General features: G+C 36.9%; 1 protein-coding gene across 2 annotated transcripts in view; it reads right to left on the bottom strand.

Moving 5' to 3' along the window:
• PTCHD4 (patched domain containing 4) overlaps positions 1 to 24893 on the bottom strand; it is a 194680-nt gene that overhangs the window by 124100 nt on the left and 45687 nt on the right. For both annotated transcript variants that reach the window (XM_023213080.1, XM_023213078.1), the window contains one exon: positions 9902 to 10382. In XM_023213080.1, the coding sequence (XP_023068848.1) occupies positions 9902 to 10382 (481 nt within the window). The remainder of the gene's footprint in view (positions 1 to 9901; positions 10383 to 24893) is intronic.

Below are 24893 nucleotides of genomic sequence, written 5' to 3'. Positions count from 1 at the left end.
TTTTTTTTTTTTTTTTTTTTTTTTTTTTTTTTTTTTTTTGTGCTATAAAGTAGTTTAACCTAATCTTGTCCTCAATTCTTTCTGGTAAAATTATCTCATTTTCCTTCATTATTTGGCTTTTATCATTTACTAATATGGCTATATTATTTGTGCCTTTTATTATGTCACCTCAAATACTATTAATAAATATTCTTTACTAACATACTATCTTACTTTATATCATTAAATAGAATACTGAGTTTAGAATGTTACACCTAGGAAACAATCACTGCAGGTATCACTGGTCTGGACCTAGTCTTATTTCTATTTAGACTAAGTCAATGTGGGGACGCAGCAAAACAAACAACAGCGTCTTCTTTATATTACACTCAAACTTAGGATTGTACTCAGACTGATTTGCTAAGGGTACACAGTGACATCTGTATGCAAAGTCTTGAATATTAGAATTTTGTCTTGGTCTGGGTTAAGGCACATCATTAACAAAGAAGCCGACAACTATGATACACAAACACTTGCTGTAAACATAAGCCACCATGTTCCAGGAAGGCAGGTGGGATTCAGCCCATAGGTGTTCCTCAATTCTTGGAAGCCTAAGGTTGGCCTCTGGGACCATCAAATAAACATAGAATGTATCTCATCTTTCTCTGCCAATTTTCTTTTTTGTTAGATCACTAGGTATGATAATACTGGCTTGAAAGATAATTGAATCCAGGAAGTATATCTCCAGTTTCTCAATACATTTTTCTTCAGAAAAACAATGGCATAACCCTTAATGCATTTGCCCCCTACAAGTTTCCAGAGTATTAACTGCAGCATTTACCTTGCTTGATGCAGTACTGCAGAAAAAATATCCTATTCTGGTTGGCAATTGCAGCTGTCCTGCACCAGGAATATTTTTTCTTGGGACATTCTGACACGACAGTAAAGTGGACTTCAATTAATGAGGAGTGTTAAGGTTGCTTTTGATAGATATGTATTTGAGGATGGCTTAGATGCTGGAGAAACGGAAGTACCTGACATATTAATTATTGTACCACGTGCTGGATAAATTGATGTCATTCCCATGTCCCTCCCTGCTTAGCTATTCAATCCTGATTCACTATCTGACTCAAGAAATAAAAAGCAAGAGCAGCACATATTGAACAACAGGAGGCATATTTACAAATCTTTCCATTTAAAAAATCTAAACTAGCATATCAGCTACCCTCAAGATAAACAAGATTACTAAAATGGGTCCATATGCATCTCACCCTCAGGAAAATTGTTATGTAACAGTACTCTTTGTCATTCCTAAACTTCAGTAACCACTTGAGGAAGCTCATTTGCAGTAAAAAGTGCAAGAGACGGAGGTGGATTCCAAAGAAGATGTAGAACTTTAAGGAGTCAGGAAAATTACTAGCAGTGTTGGACAGTGCTATATAATAAAAAGTACACACTAGTCAATGCTACCTCAAATGTTTGACATAAAATTCACCTCTTACTTCTTATGCCAAGATAGCTTTATTTTCCACTTCCTTTAAAAGGTCTAGCAAAACCAGTTAGTGAGACAATGTCTCACTTCATTAGAAAGCTCTGACACAGTAGGTCCATGTCAAAGCTCTAAAAGAAGGACAGAGAAGGAAATAAATAGGCAAGAAAGCTAAAACTAAAGAATTACATATATAAAAGTAGGCACATTAAAATATCTAAGCTAAAAACAACCAAAAGTTAAGACTTTTCTTGCTCGAAGAACTCTAGCAGTCATAAAAGCCACCAATAAGTCAATGTTTAAAAATGCTGACTATGGGTACTTCAGACAATGGCAAAGATGCCAAGGAGACACAGTTCTATCCCCCAGTGAGTCAAATCTCTAGAAGTGATGACATACAGAATGAGTGTCAAATAAATGATTCACTGATTGAAGAGCTAAAGTGGAAGAGATGTTAAAGAACAGTGAGTTCTTCCTCGTCTAATGAGAAAGTAAGATGAAGGAGATCCAGGGAGAAGACATCCAGCAGGTAAGAGGCAGGAGCTGGACTGGACTCCAAGTCTTCTGACTCTAAGCCTCTAAGCACAAGCATGGGAATATTTTCACATCATTGGCCAGTGTTTTTCAAAGGAGGCAACTATAACCAAAGCACAGCATGACTACAATTAGTAAGGTTAAGAAATAGCTCCAACTAAACATTCTGAGTGTCACAATAAGGTCCTTTCTCTTACAGCAACGGAATTATTTTAGGAAGGATTTTGATGTTTTTGATCATCCTGAGTAAAATAAGCCCTGTGGCAACATATTAGAGACATTTCTAATACCGTAAAATAATCATTGTAAAGAACTTTAGCCAAGCATTAAGTCTTAGTAGGCCCACTATATCCTAAACACTCTGCTGGTTCACGCTTTGGGAAACAGAAGTGCACAACCCAGAGGTGAGAAGAGCTGTGTCTTCTCAAAACTACTGACCCATAGAATCCATGAACATAATAAAGTGGTTATTGTGTCCTACTAAATTTTGTGGTGTTTGTCATAGATAACTAGAAATCTCCAACATAGTTAACTAGATATCTAGCCATAGATAACTAGAACAGACTCCAACCTAAAACAATTATCTGACCCAGAAAGAACCACAATATTTCAACTTACCAATTTTTTATCATAGTGATGATAGGAAATAATATTGCCACTTCCTTTATAGTTTGGCTTAGTTTATATGAAAGAGACAAGTGATGTTTATAAAACAATCCATTTGCTCATCAGCGTTTTCTATACTCCTTGCTGTTGGCTAGCCAATAGAATGTATAAAAAGTAACTGCATCACTTCTGAGGTAAGGCAGTTACCAATAGGTGTGAGTTCTCTATTTTGTCTTTTGCCTACATGGCCTTGAGCACAAACTCTGAGGACGCAAGGTTACAAGATGGAGGCATCGTGGATCCCTGAGTCTCTGTTGGAAGAGAGATGGCAAAGAGATCTTCCTGACCCATACCAAACTGTGAGACGAGCAAGAAATACATCTTTGTTATGTTAACATAATTAAGGCATTATTTGTTATCGCAACATGGTCTAGTCTAGCTGACCCTGGCCTGCACAATTTTCACGATCTGTCATAGTCACACCTTTGTGTGTACTGTAAACCTCATTTTTTCGTCTTCTGATTAAATTCAACTCAATACCTACCTAAGTCTTCTACACAGCTATATGTGCCTAGGGGTTAAAGAAACAGAAACCATGTTTACTTATTTCTTTTTAAAAAAAATTCATGAACACAAACTTCAAGTGGGCCTTTAGAGTTTTCTAGTTATCTTTCTGAATTTTCTTCTCTAATTCAGTCTCCAGTTTTCCAAGGTGACTCAAATTCCTTTCATTTTCCACAAATCAATGCCTCCTTCCCCAAGTTTGTTCTCAATTGATGACTGACTTCATATTTGCTGACAAAGCTGAAGGCACATAGGAGAATTTCCACATGCTCTCATCCCCATATACACTGAGTTATCTGGATCTGTCCATGTATTAGGCCTTTCCTTTTCCTATAGTAGGTGAACTGTCTGTGCAATGACTCCACTTATGCTCTGAATCTAGTCCCTTCTTTCCTACTCAGTGGCATTGCTTCTGCAATTTCTTCCTCTCTCTGCTTTCCTATAAAGTTTTCTTTCTCACCTGTGTGTTCCTATCAGCATGCAAACATTAATTGCTTTTTAATGCAAAATCCCTCAAAAGAATTGTCTATATTCACTATCTTCACTTCATTTCCTTCAATCTGTATTGAATCTCTTGAAATTACCCTTTCATTTTCAGCATTCCCCTAAGCAGCTCTTTTCAAAGTCACCAATGATTTCTATTTTGCTAAATCAGATGACTACTTCTCAGTTCTCAATGGACACAATTTCTTAGCCGCTTTTGGAACAATCAATCTCTTGTTCCTTCATAAAACACTTTCTTTACTCTGCTGCTGGTTAGTTATTCTCTCTTGCTTCTCATGCTAGTTTTCTGCCTGATCCTTCTTAGCATCATTTTCTGAATCCCTCATCTTCCCAATTTCTAACCATTAAAATGCTCCGGTGCTCAAATCTTGGATGTCTTATTTTTTCATTTATATTTATCTTTATAGTTGTTCTCATTGGATTCTATGGTTTTCAATATTAGCTATGCTGTGATGAATCTCAAATTTGTATCTTCAGCTCTGATTTACAGATTTCCTCCGAACCTGATCTATGTATTGTCTTATATTACTGACTCTACATTTGCCACTTGGTTTCGATTTTTCCCCCACAGTCAATTCCTCTCATGTCTTCACTACTGCAGTAAATGGCAAACACATTCAATCACTTACTTGGTCCTTTAAACTTGAGGTCATTCTTAACAATTCTTTTCCTCTTACACATCATATCTAGTCCCTAACTAAGTCCTGTCAATTCTATTTTCAAATATTTACCCTGAGTCTAATTCCTTTTTATCACCATCCCTGCTCCCATGCTATTTCATATCACCATTATATCTCATGCAGAATTTGCAATAACCTGTCAAATAGTCTCTGTAGAATTATTCTTGCCCCATTGCAGATTAATTTATGTAGTGTAGACAAAAATGTCTTTATAAAGTATGTCGGGCCACACACTCTTGTCTCAGAACCCTTCAAACAGCTTTCATTTCACCCGAAGATTAATTCTCAGTGTCCTGTATGACCTGAACTAATACTACCTCTTAGACCCCTTCTCGTGACACTCACACTCAGATCAGACTCTGATCCAGACATAGTCACTTTCTTGCTCTTGTTCAGCTTCACCAAGCAAGGTCCTATATTAAAGACTTGGCACGTATATTTCTGTCTGCCAGAGCCACTCATCTCAGGTGCTTCGTTTAGCTCTCTGCTTCAGTTTTACTCTTTAGAAAGACTTTTATCTGACCACTTAGGCTCTTTACCTCTTATTCTGGTTGATTTGTTTTCTTTATATCACTTAAGAACCATGCAACATAGTTTATACTTCTTTATTTAGCTGTTCTATTCATCCCTTCTGCAGTCCTAAAATGTAAGGTTCATGAGGGTAACAACTTATTCAATTCTGTTCAATGTCTTTGACTCCAGAAACCAAAATTCCTTGAACATAGTAGATGCTCAATAAATATTTGAAAATTAATAAATAATTGAATATAAGTCTCAGCTTGGAAAAAATGAGTGAAAATCTGTATCTGAAAGGCTTGTTCTAACTTGCAAAAAACAAGTCATCACTGTGTCCTGTGATGTCGAGCTGACTGAAGTGAGACTTCTACACATAACACAGACTCAGAATAGACAAAAAAAAGAAATAATAATAATAATAGTGATCCGAGGATACTACTGTCCCTGGCAACTATCCATAGAATATCAGCAAAGTACAGAATGAGCCAGCTTGGCATCTGTGTGTGTATTAGCCCATATTTGTCATTCCAGAAAGAGGAAACACATCCACATAAAGCAAATGAGGTGGAAAAAAAAAGGCGGACAATGAGTTATAAATTAAATGAGTGCCATTCTCATTGGTATGTGGTTAGAGAGAGAAAGGATGTTAGGCTAGCACTAAATGAGGTCCTTTCAAGTATTTTTTTAAAAAAATTATGGGCTGGGTGCATGGTGGCTCTCGCCTGTAATCCCAGAACTTTGGGAGACCGAGGTGGGCGGATCATGAGGTCAGGAGACCGAGACCATCCTGGCTAATACGGTGAAACCCCGTCTCTACTAAAAATACAAAAAATTAGCTGGGTGTGGTGGCGGGTGCCTGTGGTCCCAGCTACTTGGGAGGCTGAGGCAGGAGAATGGCGTGAACCTGGGAGGTGGAGCTTGCAGTGAGCGGAGATCACCCCACTGCACTCCAGCCGGTGCGATAGAGTGAGACTGTGTAAAAAAAAAAAAAAAAAAAAAAAAAAAAAAAAAAAAAATTATGGCCGGGCGTGGTGGCTCATGCCTATAATCCCAGCTCAGTTTGGGAGGCTGAGGCAGATGGATCACCTGAGGTCAGGAGTTTGAGACCAACCTGGCTAACATGGTGAAACACCATCTCTACTAAAAATACAAAAAATTAGCTGGGTGTGGTGGCACACGCCTATAGTCCCAGCTACTTGGGAGGCTGAGGCAGGAGAATCACTTGAACCTGGGAGGTGGAGGTTGCAGTGAGCCAAGATCATGCCACTGCAGTCCAGTCTGGGTGACAGAGAGAGACTCCATCTCAAAAGAAAAAAAAAAAGTATTAAAATTCTGGAATTGTTTTCTGAATGCTTCGCCAGAGAGACTGCATGCACCTCTAATAATCTTTTTTTCTAAACCCAAATCTGAGACATACAATTTGACACATGTAATTTTATTATGAGAACACTAGGACAAAGTATAAAAATTGTCACTGGCTTAAAAAATGTGGGATATTTAGGTACAGTATATATGCCTCTGAAATGACATTGAGAATATTAAGTGAATGAATGATCAGCCAAAAAGAACAAGCAGATGCAGTGCAGATGGGAGATAGGCAGTCAAAGAGAAGATAGCTGAGCCAGTTCAGTGTGAGGAACAAACAGTATCGGCGACACGCCCAGCTTCAGGGATGATACTGACAAGCATGAATAGTTTGAGTATTGACACATAATGGAGTAAATAAATATTCACTAACTCAATGAAGTCATTATAGGGATATAGGAATAGAAATAGAGGTTTACCAGAAGAGTTGGGCTTCTTTCTCTTATACCCAACTAACTTAGGGACTATGCAGTTTTGACACAATGTAAACTGTAATTCATCAAAAACTGGTTTCAACCATCATTGTGTGTACCACCAGCAGATATATATGTGGCAAATATACATATTTATGCTCAACATCACATTCTACCTCACCACCTTCATAGCAACATGCTTTTATGTCTCGCAGCTTTGTGCATCTGAGGCTCTGTATGCAAAGCTGTGATTTTTCTATTCTAAAGCTGCTGTCTCTCTATGTCTTTCTCTCTATCTCTAACATTAGAAGGAAACAAAGGAGACTATAGATTAGAGATTTGGGGATAACATATACTTTAAAGGTTTTTTATAAAGGATTAAATACTAACTTCAAAGATGAAACAAATTGTATTTTGAAATCTTCACATTGTAAGGCTGAAGATTCCAAATCCTTTATTTTATATACGAAGGACTTAGGGCAAAGGGACTTCACAGAACTGCCCAGTATAACTCAAAGAGTTAGTAGAAAAGCTTGGATGAAAACCCAGCAGAGTGATCCTTTTATTTCACCAGTTCTCAATCTTGGCCTCTTTTCTACTACAATCATTTTTAAAATAAAACAAAACACAACAAAACAAATGCCCCCTTCATGGAGCAAAAATCTTGAAGTATGTGTTCTTAGGTCTTTTGTTGGTATGTTTTCAGAAATAGCAGAAATGTTCCCTTCAGAAGATTTTAAGGACTTGAATTGCAGAAATACTTCAGAGGGACTATTAAGCAGTCTTCCTAAAGTCTGCACCTATACTGTCCAGGGTTTATGTATGAATATAAAGGTCACTGGGAGAGGTGCAAAGTGTGTGTTGAAGGGTCTAGACTTTACCCTCACTGTGGCTTTTAGCATTCCAGTTATTTGTTTACGGAAGGGAAATACCTCTCAGGCTTTGTAGAGTCTAGGTTACAATCCAGCATCAGTAGAGGTAGTTTTTCTCTTTATTTGCACGGAATATGTAATTGTATATTTTTCTGGTAAATCATTTCATGACCTAATTAGTTTTAGAAAGGAACCCTTGAAAGCAGTAAGGTGTCCAATTTGTTAACCTCCAATGAAATATGTTTCATTTGTAAATCATGCTGTATGGTTCGTTCTTATAAATCTTACTATTTCAAGCGATGAGACTTAATTCAAAAAAATGTAGCAAGTGTAAATGGTTCAAATCTAGACTCATCTTTGTCATTGATGACAAGAATTTTTTATAGAATAAGTTCTTTGGGAAAAAGAAAGATACCATTTATTAACAACATTAATATGTATTTAGGGATGATACACAAAATCCTGGAAGCCTCAATTTCCTGAAGCCAAGGACTATTTTCTAGTCATCAGTGAATCCACTGCACTTAAAATATCAGGTTAAAGAGTAAAACTTGCCGATATTTACTTAGCATTTACTACAGGCTATGAACTTTAATTAAATACTGTTACATTTTTCAAACCTAGTTCTTGAAAATGATATCATTATACTCCCCATTTTATGTGAGAAGTAACTGAGGTTTAAGAAGATGAACTGGCTGGGCGTGGTGGCTCACGCCTGTAATCCCAGCACTTTGGGAGGCTGAGGTGGGTGGATTACCTGAGATCAGGAGTTTGAGATCAGCCTGGTCAACATGGTGAAACCTCGTTTCTACTAAAATTACAAAAAATTAGCCAGGAGTGGTGGCCTGTAATCCCAGCTACTCAGGAGGCTGAGGCAAGAGAATTGCTTGAACCGGGGAGGCAGAGGTTGCAGTGAGTTGAGATCATGCCACTGCACTCCAGCCTGGGAGACAGAGCAAGACTCCATCTCAAAGAAAAAAAAAAAAAAAAAAAAAAGGATGAACTAACAGCTTAACATCTTAACACGGCCACAACGATATTGAGTTTATAGATAAATAAGTTAGACGCCAGCATCTATCATATATATAAACACACCTCATATTTTCATTCTCAAAACTGTTTGCTAAGGTCAAAAAAGAAAGGGCCTACATCATCTAGAAGACTTTCTGACCACATGCCTGCATCTTTTAAAATTTGCTAATAAAGCTATAATTCAGAACTGATTTTAACCTGGAGAGTGAGAAACAATTATTTTGTTGAAGGAATGAAAACACTTCTCTGGCTTCATAGAACCTATGTTACAATCCAGCATCAGGAGAGGTAGCTCTTCTCTTTATTGGTATGGAATACGTAATTTTCTATTTTCCTGATAAATCTTTCCATCACCTAATTAGTTCACCAGCAGTTTTAGCAAAAGCCCTAGCAAGCCCTAAGGTGTCTAATATGAAGACTGTCTTGCTCATGTCAGTTCACCACCAATAAACTCTTTATAGCTTATTCTCTAAATCGCAACACATAGGGAATTACATCACACCTGATGTGTAGAACCCTCTTGCTGTACCAATAGCTATCACCATCATCATCTCTTTTCTGAAAAGACACATCAATCTTGTTGCTAAGCACGTACTTGCCTGTATTCCCAGATTTGATCTTCTCTTTGAAGGAATAGGCACACACACACACACACACACACACACACACACACACATATACACACACCACCTACACTATTTTCTAGACCATTTATGTACAGCTGGTGAAAAACTTACAAGATGAGATAACCTTGACTAAGGCTATTCATTAATTCTTTTCACCAAAGATGAAAAAAATTAGAGGATATATCTAAGTAGCAGCAGGAAGGTTTTAGTTTATATAGAGGTAGGGGAATGGAGTATACTCTGTGCAGAAACTTTGAAATAAATTAATAGACAAAGCTTACTTAAGTTCTTTGAGATTAGGACACATCATTGGTTCTCAAAATTTTCACCTCATGATATTCACTTTTCACTCCCATTAACTTGAGAATGGCTATGAATATGGACCAAAAAATTTTGCTCAAAGTAGGTTTTGGATCTCCTTAACTCTGTCTCTCGTAATCCCTGATCTGTTATTTTTGAGGGATCTGAGTAGAGAATTCCAATGTTGTATAACTTAAAAACATTTGACAGCATTAAATTAAACGAGAAGATGGTTTGGTCATCCCATAATTTCACAAAAGGCCCACTAAGGTGAAACAGACACAACCCCAAGTAAAATTTTACATAACGACATAGACACACCAATGCAAAATTAAAACAGATTTCCACCTGAGAATTCAAGAAAGATACTACCTTGCCCCAAACCGGTAAGAATCCGATTACCACAAGGATGGATAGTTACCCATGGCGAAGAACGGGATTCCCAGCAGGGTGGAGTTGTACTTTCCATCGGTGATGAAGAAGATCCCTGCTGCCGTGATGATGGAGATGCATACTGTGAGCACCCCCAGGAGGCCTAGGAAGGGCTTACTGCGCAAGCAGTCCTTCATGGAGCTGGAGAGGGTGGCTGTGGTCAGGATCAGCACGAGGCTTACCAGGACCTTACTTCTGGCCAGGATGCTGGTCTTATGAAAGTCTCTCCAGAGGCTAAAGGATGCTAAAGAGTAGAGTTGGAGGTCTTGATGCTCCTCCTGGAGCTTCCTCATAAGCTTACAGAACTCATTCTCCCACTTCTCCCCTATGAGGTCTTGGGTGGCAGAGCCATAGGTCTGGAGGTAGTAGGTGATTTGAATGGCTCTGGCTGACTTGACCCGCTGGTCTTTGCTGTTTGGCACTTCCACTACCCCGCCCAGTTGGTGTCCAATAAAACTGTTCCTCCCATCCTTGAAAACAGAAAAAGAAGAGACTTCAATTACCAAATGGATTTATATTCCAGGGAATAGATTCTTACTCTAAGTGAAAGGAGTACAAGGAAGGCAGTGATAGGTGCTAGTAATTGTGAAACTGATGTGGGTGGAGAGGCAAGTTAGAATTTTATATTCAACATTTGTAGCTACATAGGATACCATGCATGATGATCAAGGACAGAAAATACGCAAAAGTATTACAAAGCTACAGAAGAATTGCCACATGCATAGAAAAATGTAGATAAATATTTTGATCTCACTCATATCCCAATTCCCAACATTTCCTTTGGTAACAATCCATTACAACTCCTTAATACAGGATCAAGCTTTATGATTCAGTTCCAGCCAAAAGTAAAGCTTGTCATGAACTAATAATATTTCAAAAGTTAAGATAATTATCTGTTCTATAAACATACACTAATCTTTCCAGGGTTCATTCATATACCTACGCCAACACTCATACAAATACACACAAACATGAATATTCTTATATGTTCTCTATATTCTGAGAATATAATTGCATACTGAAGAGCAGTACAAAAATATTGTTTCTTACAACTAATTTAATGGCATTGAAATATTTCCTAAATATGATGTGAACACCTATTCACACATTACAATGCTCCCTCAAAACACCTGCCTCAGACATAGGTTGACCTTTTCTTATTGACGACAGTAGACAAATTCCCTAAATGAGACTGAGAAGAATTTCAGATTGAGTTGCCAAAAATCAATTCTTTTCCAGAGTTTGAGATGAGGTAGAGTAGGCAAGATCATGAGAGTAGGAAATTGCTAACAGAAGCAATCACTCCTCTTTAAGGCACATACATGTGGCCAAAGAGTTACTAAAACAGGTTGAGAACAGTAATTATCATCCAGTGTGCCCCAACATGAAGAATGAAATCTCGAAGAGCTGTCAACAAATTGTCATTAATTTGGAAAGTTTATTATTGCCACAACTATAATTTATTTCCGTGGCAATGGTTCTCAGAATACTGAAGCTGGTAGCAGGTTGTATGATGAAGTATAGCATTGAAAGTATGCTCAAGAACCAGGTGAGAGGCAGGCACTAAGGTATGTTTATGTTACAAGTAGACTGTGTGTCAACTGAACTTGCCAAGGCATTTATCTAACAAGGATATAAAGGGGTAAAATCAGGAGAAGAAACAGTTCTTCCTAGAGTGGGTAGGGCAGAAGACAACAAACTCAATAGTGTGATGACTCTGGTTTTTCACAGAACTCAGAGGTATGTACTCTAGCAGACACATGTCTTAATTCTTGTGGACTTGTTTAGCTCAGACACTTATATCTAAGACACTTGTTTATATTTGCATTTTTAACATGCGACAAAGCAACCGTAATACTTGAGAGTGTGTTGCAAACACAAAAAGTTTACAATATTTACAGAGAGTAAAAATGTTATATAGGTATACACGTGCCATGTAGTTTGCTGCACCCATAAACCCATCATCTACATTAGGTATGTCTCCTAATGCTATCCATCTCCTAGCCCACCATCCACTGACAGGCCCTGGTTTGTGATGTTCCCCTCCCTGTGTCCATGTGTTCTTGTTGTTCAACTCCCACTTATGGGTGAGTGTTTGGTTTTCCGTTCCTGTGTTAGTTGGCTGAGAACAATGGTTTCCAGCTTCATCCAAAGGACATGAACTTATCCATTTTTATGGCTGCATCGTATTCCAGGGTGTATATATGCCACATTTTCTTTATCCAGTCCATTATGGATAGGCACTTGGGTTGGTTCCAAGTCTTTGCTATTGTGAACAGTCCTGCAATAAACATACGTGTGCATGTGTCTTTACAGCAGATTGATTTATAATCCTTTGGGTATATACCCAATAATGGGATTGCTGGGTCAAGTGGTATTTCTGATTCTAGATCCTTGCAGAATCGCCACACTGTCTTCCACAATGGTTGAACTAATTTACACTCCCACCAACAGTGTAAAAGCATTCTTATTTCTCCACATCCTCTCCAGCACCTGTTGTTTCCTGACTTTTTAATGATCGCCATTCTAACTGGAGTGAGATGGTATCTCATTGTGGTTTTGATTTGCATTTCTCTAATGACCAGTGATGATGAAGTTTTTTTTCATATGTTTGTTGGCCTCATTAAATGTCTCTTTTTGAGAAGTGTCTGCTCATTCCTTTGCCCACTTTTTGATTTTTTTTTCTTGTAAATTTGATTAAGTTCCTTATAGATTCTAGATATTAGTCCTTTGTCAGATGGATAGATTGCAAAAATTTTCTCCCACTCTGTAGGTTTCCTGTTCACTCTGATGATAGTTTCTTTTGCTGTGCAGATGCCCTTTAGTTTAATTAGATCCCATTTGTCAATTTTGGCTTTTGTTGCCATTGCTTTTGGTGTTTGAGTCATGAGGTCTTTGCCCATGCCTATGTCCTGAATGGTATTGCCTAGGTTTTCTTCTAGGGTTTTTTATGATTTTATGCCTTACATTTAAGTCTAATCCATCTTGAGTTAATTTTTGTATAAGGTGTAAGGAAGGGGTCCAGTTTCAGTTTTCTGCATATGGCTAGCCAGTTTTCCCAACACCATTTATTAAATAGGGAATTCTTTCTCCATTGCTTGTTTTTGTCAGGGTTGTCAGAGATCAGATGGTTGTAGATGTGTGTCATTATTTCTGAGGCCTCTGTTCTGTTCTGTTGGTCTATATATATCTGTTTTGGTACCAGTACCATGGTGTTTTGGTTACTGTAGCCTTTAGTATAGTTTGAAGTCAGGTAGCGTGATGTCTCCAGCTTTGTTCTTTTTGCTTAGGTTTGTCTTGGCTATACGGGCTCTTTTTTGGTTCCATATGAAATTGAAAGCAGTTTCTTTCCAATTCTGTGAAGAAAGTCAATAGTAGCTTGATGGGAATAGCATGGAATCTATAAATTACTATGGGCAGTGTGGCCATTTTCACAATATTGATTCTTCCTATCCATGAGCATGGAATGTTTTTCCATTTGTTTGTGTCCTCTCTTATTTCCTTGAGCAGTGATTTGTGGTTCTCCTTGAAGGGAACATTTTGCCCAATTTTTGATGGGGTCCTTTACATCCCTTGTCAGTTGGATTCCTAGGTATTTTATTCTTTTTTGTAGCCATTGTGAATGGGAGTTTACTCCTGATTTGGCTCTCTATTATTGGTGTATAGGAACGCTTGTGATTTTTGCACATTGATTTTGTATCCTGAGACTTTGCTGAAGTTGCTTATCAGTTTAAGGAGATTTGGGACTGAGACAGTGGGATTTTCTAAATATACAATCATGTCATCTGCAAACAGAGACAATTTGATTTCCTCTCTTCCTATTTGAATACGCTTTATTTCTTTCTCTTGCCTGATTGCCCTGGCCAGAACTTCTAATACTATGTTGAATAGGAGTGGTAAAAGAGGGCATCCTTATCTTGTGCCAGTTTTCAAAGGGAATGCTTCCAGTTTTTGCCCATTCAGGATGATGTTGGCTGTGGACTTGTCATAAATAGCTCTTATTCTTTTGAGATACATTCCATCAGTACCTAGTTTTTGAGAGTTTTTAGCATGAAGGGGTGTTTAACTTTATTGAAGACCTTTTCTGCATCTATTGAGATAATCATGTGGTTTTTGTCATTGGTTCTGTTTATGTGATGGATTACATTTATTGATTTGCATATGTTGGATTAGCCTTGCATCCCAGGGATGAAGCTGACTTGATCATGGTAGATAAGCTTTTTGATGTGCTACTGGATTTGGTTTGGCAGTATTTTATTGAGGATTTTAACATTGATGTTCATTAGGGATATTGGCCTGAAATTTCCCCTTTTATTCTGTGTCTCTGTCAGGTTTTGGTATTAGGATGATGATGGCCTCATAAAATGAGTTAGGGAGGAGTCCCTCTTTTTCTATTGTTTGGAATAGTTTCAGAAGGAATGATACCAGCTCCTCTTTGTAACTCTGGTAGAATTCAGCTGTGTATCAGTCTGGTCCTGAGCTTTTTTTGTTGTTGTTGTTGGTAGGCTCTTAATTACTCCCTCAATTTCAGAACAAGAAAGGAATTTCATAGTCACTCCACTTTTTCCCTACATAATAAATGAATACAATCATTCTATTTCAATGTGACCAACTATAAAGGAACAATCCAATAAGAATTTGATTTTTTTCTCAGAATGTCTCCCATTTCCATGTAATCTTTATAATTTTCCCATCTTTTTCCTTTTGGAATCAAATGGAAATTTTGGCTGTGGTTCCCAAGGCTCTCTCTTGATTAAATGTCATGGGATATTACCATGAGCTGCAAGTAGAAAGGTAGGCATGCTTTGAGAAAGAAGGTGGGGATCTTATCTCAGAACTGAAAAAATGTGGAAAATTTCTACTCTTTAAATTGACTCTAATTGCTCCCCAGTTAGGCTCATTTATTTTTGTTTTAAGCTTGGTATAATTTTTAGTTCCACCCTTGTTTCTACACCTTTGAAATCCCACTTTGATGTGGACTTGTACTTCTGATTATTTGAAAGAGACAGTTTTTTAAAAGCATTATCTATTTACTTAAGAATGTGCAGCTATTTGTCTTTACTTATTTCTGTCATCAAAAAGATTTCTTAGAGCTCTTTAGCAGCAACAAAATGATTTATTCATATCTGGGGGCTCATTTGGAGATTACAGTGAATAAAAGGGGGTGCTGATAATGTATCTGGGCAAAAGACACAATTTTAAAGAAAGCTAGTATCATTGGTTTTTAAACAACAGATCTTCATTGAGTTTGGCTAGCTGCTAACCCCTCTTTTGAAGCTGTCTAATTCCCATTTTTACAAAAAGCAGTTTATAAAAGGTACACTTCTATCCCTCTTTTTCCATTATTTTAAACTTAATGTAACAGATAGAATGAATTTCTTACTCATATTTTTTTCATGCATCAGAACAAAATAAATAAGATTTTTGGATGTTCTGGAATTGAAAGCTCCATTAAAAGGTCCACATTTTGTACCTGCAGTTGGCCTAAAAATCCAACTAATTTAGTCCTGAGAAATACACTTTTGTACATTATTTGTATGGGAAAACTATACTATTTTGTAAAGGATTATAAAAGAGTTTATTCACTTCCCAAACTAACCAACTCATAGATGCTTCTATGTAGGAAAGACAAAGAATGAATGTAAGAAATATTGTAATTATCCTGTGGACAGAACTTCCTTGAAGTTATAAGATGACTACAAGTAATAAGGAAAGAACATTTAAACAGGAATCATGTGAACTGAGTTGCAGTGTGCAGCTCACATTAATGGGAAAAGTTCCTTAGTTTATGGCTAATTCATTAGCTCATGGCTAGTTTATTTGGTTTTCTTATCTATAAAATCAGCAACTATGAGCCGGGCGCGGTGGCTCAAGCCTGTAATCCCAGCACTTTGGGAGGCCGAGACGGGCGGATCACGAGGTCAGGAGATCGAGACCATCCTGGCTAACCCGGTGAAACCCCGTCTCTACTAAAAATACAAAAAAACTAGCCGGGCGAGGTGGCGGGCGCCTGTAGTCCCAGCTACTCGGGAGTCTGAGGCAGGACAGAGCAAGACTCTGTCTCAAAAAAAAAAAAAAAAAAAAAAAGAGCAACTATGAGTATATAAACAAATGCTTACATAATAATTAAGTAATTTTCAGCTCTATTTTTCTATGAAAATACAACGTATAAAGTTTCACTGAAGATGCCTGCATATCAGAAAGGATATCATTATAACTAATAGAGTCCTTAATGTATTATTTGTATAATCCTTAATGGATTATTTGTATAATTGATAAAGATCTTACTTATTACATGATGAAGCTCTTTTGTTTAATAGATGAACAAACCTAGAAGCTCAGAGAAGGTAAACCTACTAAAGTGATCATTCCAAGGTTGAAACTCAGATCTTCTGAGTCCAAGTTCAGTCCTTTCTAGAATCCTAGGGGAGTGATTTCAGGGAAGCTAGTTTAGCTCCTGGTCCCCATGAAATATTCTTTATGATTAAAACTTCTTATTTCACTTGTAGACCCCCTTTTCCAATGTCATCCTCTCCACTAAAGCAACTGCCTAGCAATGACACCTACTCGTATACTGATTCAACTTCTTCTTTTCCCCAAAAACCTCCTACAAAAATTCTGAAATTCCTTTAAGTGTAGAAATCACCTTTATGTCCCAATAAAGACAAGTAAGAATATGACAAGATGCTAACATGCTGTTTTCAATGCTCTCCTATGTGAGTGCTTCACTGAACTGACATCATTAAGAGTACACAACTTTGGTTCCTAGCTCATATCCCTGTGTCCACTGCTGTTCTTCAATCTACTCTCCACACAGAAGCCAGAGTCTACTTGTACAATTCTAAATGAGACAGCATCATCCTTACACCTAAAACCCTCCCCTGGCTTCCGCTTGCACTAGGAATACAACAAATGCCTCTTGCCTTGCTTGAAAGGCCCTGCTTAGCCCATTTCTAGAGGAGTCCTCAGACCTATATCTCCTATCACCATTCTCATGAACTCTGCTCCAATTATATATTTTCTACCTTTCCTCCTAATCCTTGAAGAAATCAAGTTAATTTCCACCTTATGACCATTGCATCAGCTGTCCCCTCTGCCTGAAATGCTTTCTTCTGCCAGGACTACTTCCTGGTCACAGAGGAATTAGCTTCAAAGAAACTATTTGACCCACAAGATCTAAACCAGCCTTTCCGTGCAATCATTCTATTGCATAGACCTTTTTATCTTCTTCCTACAAATGATTTCTATTTGAAATGATCTTATTTTGTCATTTAATTGCTCCTTTCTGTGTCCTCTGCTAGAATGTGTGCTTGTTGAAAGCTGACACCTTTCCTGTTTTGTTCACTGATAATTTCCTTGTGCCTAGAAAAAGCCTGATGTATAATAAACATTCCATAATATTTATTAGCTGAGTAAATTCACTTTAAGATGTATATAACTAATTTTATAACTAATTATACGTTACTTTTTTTTTTTTTTTTTTTTTTTTTGAGACGGAGTCTCGCTCTGTCACCCAGGCTGGAGGGCAGTGGCCGGATCTCGGCTCACTGCAAGCTCCGCCTCCCGGGTTCACACCATTCTCCTGCCTCAGCCTCCTGAGTAGCTTTTTAGAGGCTACTTTGTTAAGATCAGGACAAGTAAGAGACAGATCAAAGTGCCTGAAAATAGTAGGAACTCAAATGAAGAGAGACGTATGTAGAAATTTGAGGCTGATACAGAAAAGAAACAACAACATCCCTTCTTCAATCTGCTTATTCTATATAGCATTTCCCCCAAATATGCTTCTTTTTCATTTCCACTGTACACCAAGCATGTGCAGTAAGCTGGTCGACAGACAAGGGGGACTTAAGGAGTGCAAGCAAAAAGAATTTGCAGGTATCACGGCCCGCAGGCAAAAGCCAGCGTAAGATGCTCAGGGACCTGAAGGGAGTAATAGGATTTGAGGCTACAGAAGGCAGCAGGGCCTCTTCAGTAAAGGCCATGAAAGCCTTATTAAGGAGTTGGACTTAATTATCCTTCAATACAAATCCATTGATGGGTCTTAAGCAAGCGAATGACATGATTTACTTTCAAAAGTTCTCACTGTCATCGGACTGTGGAAAATGATGTAGGAAGTAAATGTGACTCTAAAGGAAAGAGCTCAGTTAGGACGTCCCTCCAGTATTTCAGGTTCTTGATGCAGCACAAGAAAATGTCAGCTGAGGCAATTTCTAGTAGGTATATTGTTCCAAGGTGAATCATTGGAATTACAGGTCATGATGCTATCTCACGGTCACAAAGCATCTCATCACATTATCTCTCCAGCAGCACTAATGCTGAAGAGAAAAAAAAATCTTGGGTTCGGAAGTTCTTTTTTAGTTTCAGGTTACTATTCTGTAGCTGTAAAAATTACTCCCACTCAATGCAGAGCTTTCAATAGCTCTAGAGTAGAAAACTAAACTCTCAGAGAGAAGATTAAAAAATTAGTAAAGTGATGAGAGGATGGAGACATTAATGTCACAGACAATAGTGCAGAGAAAAAAAATTACTTGATGATGGTTTGAAATTACAGGGGAGAAAGTACAATATTTGCTCCTTCTATATACTAGGTTGGCATTCAGACACTTTCTGTGACTGCAAGGTAATTTGACAGCATAGCTCTTGTCCAAGACAATTGCAATTCAGATTTCATTGATTTTTCCATGAGGCAGACACTGCAAAGTTATTGGAAAGTTTTAGATGGTTAGTTGTCTCTTATCACTGAAAAGAAAATATTCCTGTGTTTAGTAGATGGTGACATTTCCAAAGGAATGATACTGTTTCTTTTTTAATCAGATTTTTCCTCATATTTATTTTCTAATTTATATATCTTTGTTTTATTACTAGGGTCAAGTATATACACAAACTAAGATTAAATGAAAATGTTGGTTATCTTTATTTTCCACACCAGAACTTCATATTTAGTAGATATGAGAAAAAATGAGAAATACCTAGTTTGTACAAGATATTTAATTTTTAAAAGAAGAATCAAAAGTCATTCTCAAATTGAAGACTTTAAAGCATTAAAATGCCCTAAATAAGTAATAAATTCAATTTATTTTGTCACATTAGTAAGCTAGGAAAAGGCCATGGTGTAGTTCACATGTTTTTCAAAGGAGAAGATTAAAAAAACAAGATTTCTGTGTTGCTGAAATAAAATAAAAATTCTAACCATCCAGAATATAAAATAAATTTAAAAGAGAACTCCAGCATATCAATCAACTGGGACTTGGTGGAAATTTTTAACACATGTGGCAGAATCAGTTCTAAGACACAAGAATTCTATTTGCATTATCTTAGGCAACTCTTCCAATCACTCTATGAAGAAGTGCTATACCGCAGTAGCCTCAAGTCACCAATAAGGACATTGAGACCAAGAGAGAGGATACAATGAAAGAAATATTATACTGCTACTAAGTAGTACAGCCAATCACCTGATTCGTGTGTCTGACTCCACATTCTTAACACAATTGTCCATGTATTTGGATAATTTATGTATATATTACTACAATATAATGGTTATGTACACAGATCCAAGAGTCCACTGCCTTGCTTAGAGTCCCAAACTCAACACTGACAAGATGTGCAAGGGTCTTAAGCTCACTCTGTGTCAGTTTTATTATTGGTTTAAATAAGAATTATATAGGCATTAGAAATTGAATATGCAGATATATAATAAGTATGTAGAATAGTGCTCAGAAACAGTTGGCTATTATTTCAATTAATATATGTTATAAATAAAATGCTTGAATAATACTGTTTATTCACTTGTGCATCTAAGATTATTTCACATTTTCCAGCAAATATTTGTAATATGGTGAAAGGAACACAGGGCACAGGGCCAAGACACCTGGTTTCAAGTTCCAGTTCTGCTACTATACAGCCGGGTGACAGAGGACATGCGGTTTGGCTTTTCTGAATGCCAGCACCCTCATCTCCAAAATAAAAAGTGTGGCTTATATTATCTCTAAAGGTCTTATCTGCCCTATAGTTAATGATTCGTTGGTGGTAAAGCCATTAGACACTACATAGTATGCTGCAGAAATCTGCACCAAGAGAAAAAAAAAGAAATAAAAAGGGAAAACACAAACTGACCAGTGTTCATTTCCATAGAAACAAGAACCATTTTATCTTCTTCTAAAGCTAGACCAAGTCATGTGTTTACCTTTTCTTTGAGTAATCCCTGGAGAGACTTCTTCTCAAATGGAGAAGGATAAGGAATTTGCTCTAATTTACCTAGATGTAAATCACCTCTGTAGCCCGGATGAATTAATTATTTCTTAGATAGTAAAATTCATTTTATCTTCAGATGTCTACTAGTATTCTCTCTGCTGTTTGCTTATCAAATACTAGTTCAAATAGGTTTTAATTTCTCTCTTATGTAAAGTCTTTGCCCAAAGCTATTAACAATGTGCAGTAGTTAACATCTGCATTAAATGTGAGCCATGTAAAAATAACCTTTGTTTCTCTGTAACTTATATTAGTGATTTTATCCCAAAAGTTTCCATAAAAAGCAATATTACTATTATCACATGAATGAGACTTTCACAAAGAGATCACAGCGATTCTTAAAAGCAAGCATTCCGATATCAAACAACACTTAGCTCTGATGTTGACCTACATAAGAGAAGTTGGCCACCACTAACACAGGAGCATTTGAGGAAAGCAGCAAATCCCTACGTATAGTGTCCCCCTTCAGTAGAAAGATTAAAAGTCCTGCCATTATTGCCTTTCTTTTGGACTAAGAAATTCTCTTCTAAAAAGGCTCTAGTTTACAACCGGAGGCTATGGGACTATGACATCTGGAACATTAGCACCTTTGACTGGAAAAGTAGATCAGACTGACAAACTACGGAGGCAAAACTCAGAGTAGAGCTCAAAACATCCTCATGGAAACAAGAAAGTTAGGGAAGATAAGAACCTTTGGCATTATAGGTACCTTCATGAGGCACCAGTGTGTGAATATGTGGGGGTACCCAAGGATGTGACACAGCACAGGTGGAAAGAGGCAAGGAAAGAGGTAATTGCTTATTCATTAAAAAAGATTCAGTGAGCACGTGCTCTGTGCCAGACTGCTTTGAGGATAGAGTGGTGGACAGCTACAGGGCCTGTCTTCAAAGGGCCTATGGTGTGGGGTGAGGGAAAGAAGTAAGCGGGCAGGCATTTTAAAAAAATATAAGTACTGTGTCAGTGATTAACACAAGATGACAAGAGAGCACCGAGGAGGAATCACTTAACTTAGTGGGTACTAAGGGGGCTTTCTAAAGAAGGTGTTATCTTAGCTGAGTCCTGAAGCGTAAGTATCATTCTGAGTAAAGCTGGAAGATTTGGTTGGTGGACATGGAAAGAAATGGTCTTCTTAGCAGAAGAAACAGCATACACAAAGGTCTAGACCTGACCTTTGTGTAAGTAAGCATATCGTATTCCTGAGACTTGGAGAATTACTTGAACATATAATGAAGGAGGGTAAGAGAAGAGTGATTTCTCAGAGATGGACACTGGTAGTGAAGATTGTGAAATTTGCTTATTCCAAAGCTCTCTTTCGCTGCAACGTGAAAAATGAACTCCAGGTGTGCCTTGAGGATGGATATGAGCACTAGAGATAGGGCATGGCATAATTTTTTTTTTTCCTTCCTTACAGCTTTGTCTAAGGCAAGAATTACCTAACTGATTATGGGAGGATTAGAAAAGAGGATTTTCAGATCTTACGGAATGCACACTATTCTGAAAATAAATTTTTCCAACACCTGGGCTTTTTCCGAAGAACCACCGCTTCTGGAGTGCTGAGAGATTCTTGGAAAAAATTTTCTTTCTAAAATTATCAAAGTTGTTAAAAGTGATCTACTCATTCTAATGATTCTCATAAATTCAATCAATTAAAACAAATATTAGGTTGCTGCAAAAGTAATTGTGGTTTTTGCTACTTTTGTTGGCAAAAACCACAATTACTTTTGCACCTAACTAATAATACATGTACTGAATATCTGGGAAAGTGCATTGCTATCCTGCATGTCGAAACCAAGATAAAGACAAATAAAGGGAAGATAAAGTTTTTTCTTTGAAGAGTTTATATTTTTGTTTAGAGACAAAGCACGTAAATAAAATTCCAAGAGAATAAAGCAGCATAGAGACTTACAATACAGAAGGCATTACTGAAGAGTGAAGATACGTGCTGGAGCTGCAAAACTATACACATACAGCATGATCTCCACTATGTAACAATAAATGTGTATATATAAATATTCAAAGGAAATACATTGGCTTGTTTCTGGCATAGGATTATGGGTCAGTTCTGATTTCTTTATTAGGTTATTTTATACTATCTTTATAAAATTTGATTGACTCACCAAAAAAAAAAAAAATAAATAAAAAGTGCGTTGAGAAAACTGAACAAAGGGTAAATTGGAATGGTAGGGATGACCAGCCAAATGTCTAGTCAAATTTCACTTAGGCAATGGGAGAGGAAGAAGGATCAAGAATCAGGATTCCCTTATGCCCAGGCTCAAGTTCTAAGCAATCCGTCTAACTGAACTTGAGTTGTTTTTGGTATAGGATTATAGGTCATTTCTGATTTCTTGGTTAGGTTATTTTGTACTGTCTTTTTAAAAAAAATCTTATTTTTAAAAATAGTATAAAATCTGTATTTTCTTTAGCATAGATAGTATACTATCCATACTACAGTAGAAACAAGTTTTTCTGCTTCATGAAAGACTGTGGTTTTGCCCATTGAGACATAATAAAAGTAGTATTTTGCTTGAAACTAAAAGTGAATACCAACAGATTCCTGGCTGCTAATGGTAGGGAAAAGTGCTAACACACACTTAACTCCTGAGCTGATCTGGCCTTGCACTTGGCTAAATGGTGCTTTCTTTTCAAAGAAAAGATCATGGGGACCTTGTTGGCTCAATATCACTCTCCTTGTATTGAAATTGACTTCTGCACTGGCCCACAGGAAGTTCTTTTTAATCTTTTCCTTTGTACCTTTCCGTCTCACACATTTGTTTTCTTTAATTTCAGATCAAAGGCCAAATCATTTGACCAACCAAACAATAATTATTTTTTGAGTATTTGCTATGCATAAAGTATCATGCTAAGTGAAAGCTAGTTTATTTTTTTTCTTGGATTATACATATAGTTGTAATTGCAGAAGTCCAGAATATGAAGTTGAATACAACTTCTAGGAAATACGCCATTGATTTATGTAGTTTGGAAATAGTATTGTCATATATGGAGTCCACTTTTCTAATTTCTATTTTGCTTTGCTGTCTAAGGTTGTATCAAATTTTTATTCTCAAAGAAACAACTTCTGATAACTAATGCATATTGTCTTTTACTATTGTTCTCTGTGTATCTTTTTTTATCTCTCCAACTAGACTTCTAAGGTCACTGAAGATAGGGAATGAAGGTAGCACCTTTCTGAAGCCAAAGGAAACAAATATGGGGCACACATCTCAAGGAAATGTACAAGAATGAACATAAGGAAGAATGTGAAATCAATAATGTAGCTTTTTTTTAGATTTGGGAGTGAAGTTAGTTGTGTCTTAATGTTTTGATAAAACGAAAGTGACACCCTTGTATCTTTACTGAATATTATTTAGATTTTAATATCTCATTGTTTTCCTATGTGAAAAATCCTCCCTCCCTTTCTTGTTCTATCTCCTTTCTCTCTCTCCTCTTCTTTCCCCTCTCCCTCCCTCTCTTTCTCTCTCTAACCCTTTCTCCCTGTTTTCCTCCTCTTTCCTCTCCCATCTCTCTCCTTCCTTTATTTGAAAGATAACTACCTCAAAGCCACAGTGAGGGATAATTATTGAATAATGTCAGTAAAATACTAGATAAAGAATATAACACTTGCTTAAGTCCATTTTATCTTTGCTAAATTACCTTTTATTTTTAATCCCCAAAAGGACAGACATGCTTTGAAAATACAGTGTGTGATATACATTCTAATGAGGTCTATACAATTGTTCCTTACTATAACCAAGATATTCAGCTTCAAAGATATTAAAATAATTGAAAGTCTTTTAATAAAGCCAAGAAAGTAAGTACTCTCCTATCTTCCACTCCATGTGGAAGTTAAATATTACTTTTCTCAGAATAGGAGATGAGGGTGCAACAGCTCGCTTTTGCAAGCGTGTTAACATTTTCTGGGCTGATGTGATTATTTTAGTCAAGTGCATAGCCTAGTCTTTGTGTTAAATTCCATACTCTTGGATACCTAGGAAGGGAGCACCTCAATGCCTTTGGAAGGTAAATTAAATTTTGTTTTTAAATTTGTAAGGTACCTGAATGAAAAATTAACTCAAAAGCAAAGTGTATGTGTTTCACCTGATAATTGAACTTATCACAAAAAATTAACCAAAAATCATTATATACTTAGACAGTAATTCTTTGTTTTTAATTTCTTGAAAGGAAAAAACAGCATTGCCTTTCCGGTTGTCTTAAGGCTAATATTAAAGTTAGCTTGCATTCCACTTACAAATACTTGCCTGATGTAGGAGAGAAGTGACCCAATCAGGCTAAATATGTTGTAAGCAAGGAAACAAGTCAGCAGCACATTAAACTATGTTGACTATGCTTGGACCAGCTTTAATAAGGAAGGTAAAATTTCATGCCATTTCATTTTTTGAAATAGATCAATCATGGATGACTTCTTTACATGTGTTTTTAGTTTTATACTTTTGTGAGATTTTTAAATTAATAATGTTCACAAGTTAAAATCTTTCATTGGATCATATACTCCCATTTTTGTTTTGAAAATATGGTAACCTTAATAAGTCTGGTGGTAGTACGTTATGATGAGCAAAGAAAATATGACTGATAACCCCAAAAGACTTTGACAATTGATTTACTTAAATTTTTATGCAATAGAGACAAATATTAAGATAGATAGTCTCCTTATAATGAAAGGAGTCATCACTTGTGAATCTGGTACTCAAAATCAGGCCAATTTTAATCAAGACAAC

The sequence above is a fragment of the Piliocolobus tephrosceles genome, chromosome 5 (genome assembly GCF_002776525.5).
Source record: "Piliocolobus tephrosceles isolate RC106 chromosome 5, ASM277652v3, whole genome shotgun sequence".
Lineage (NCBI taxonomy): Eukaryota > Metazoa > Chordata > Mammalia > Primates > Cercopithecidae > Piliocolobus > Piliocolobus tephrosceles.
This window is presented reverse-complemented; position numbering and strand designations above follow the sequence as displayed.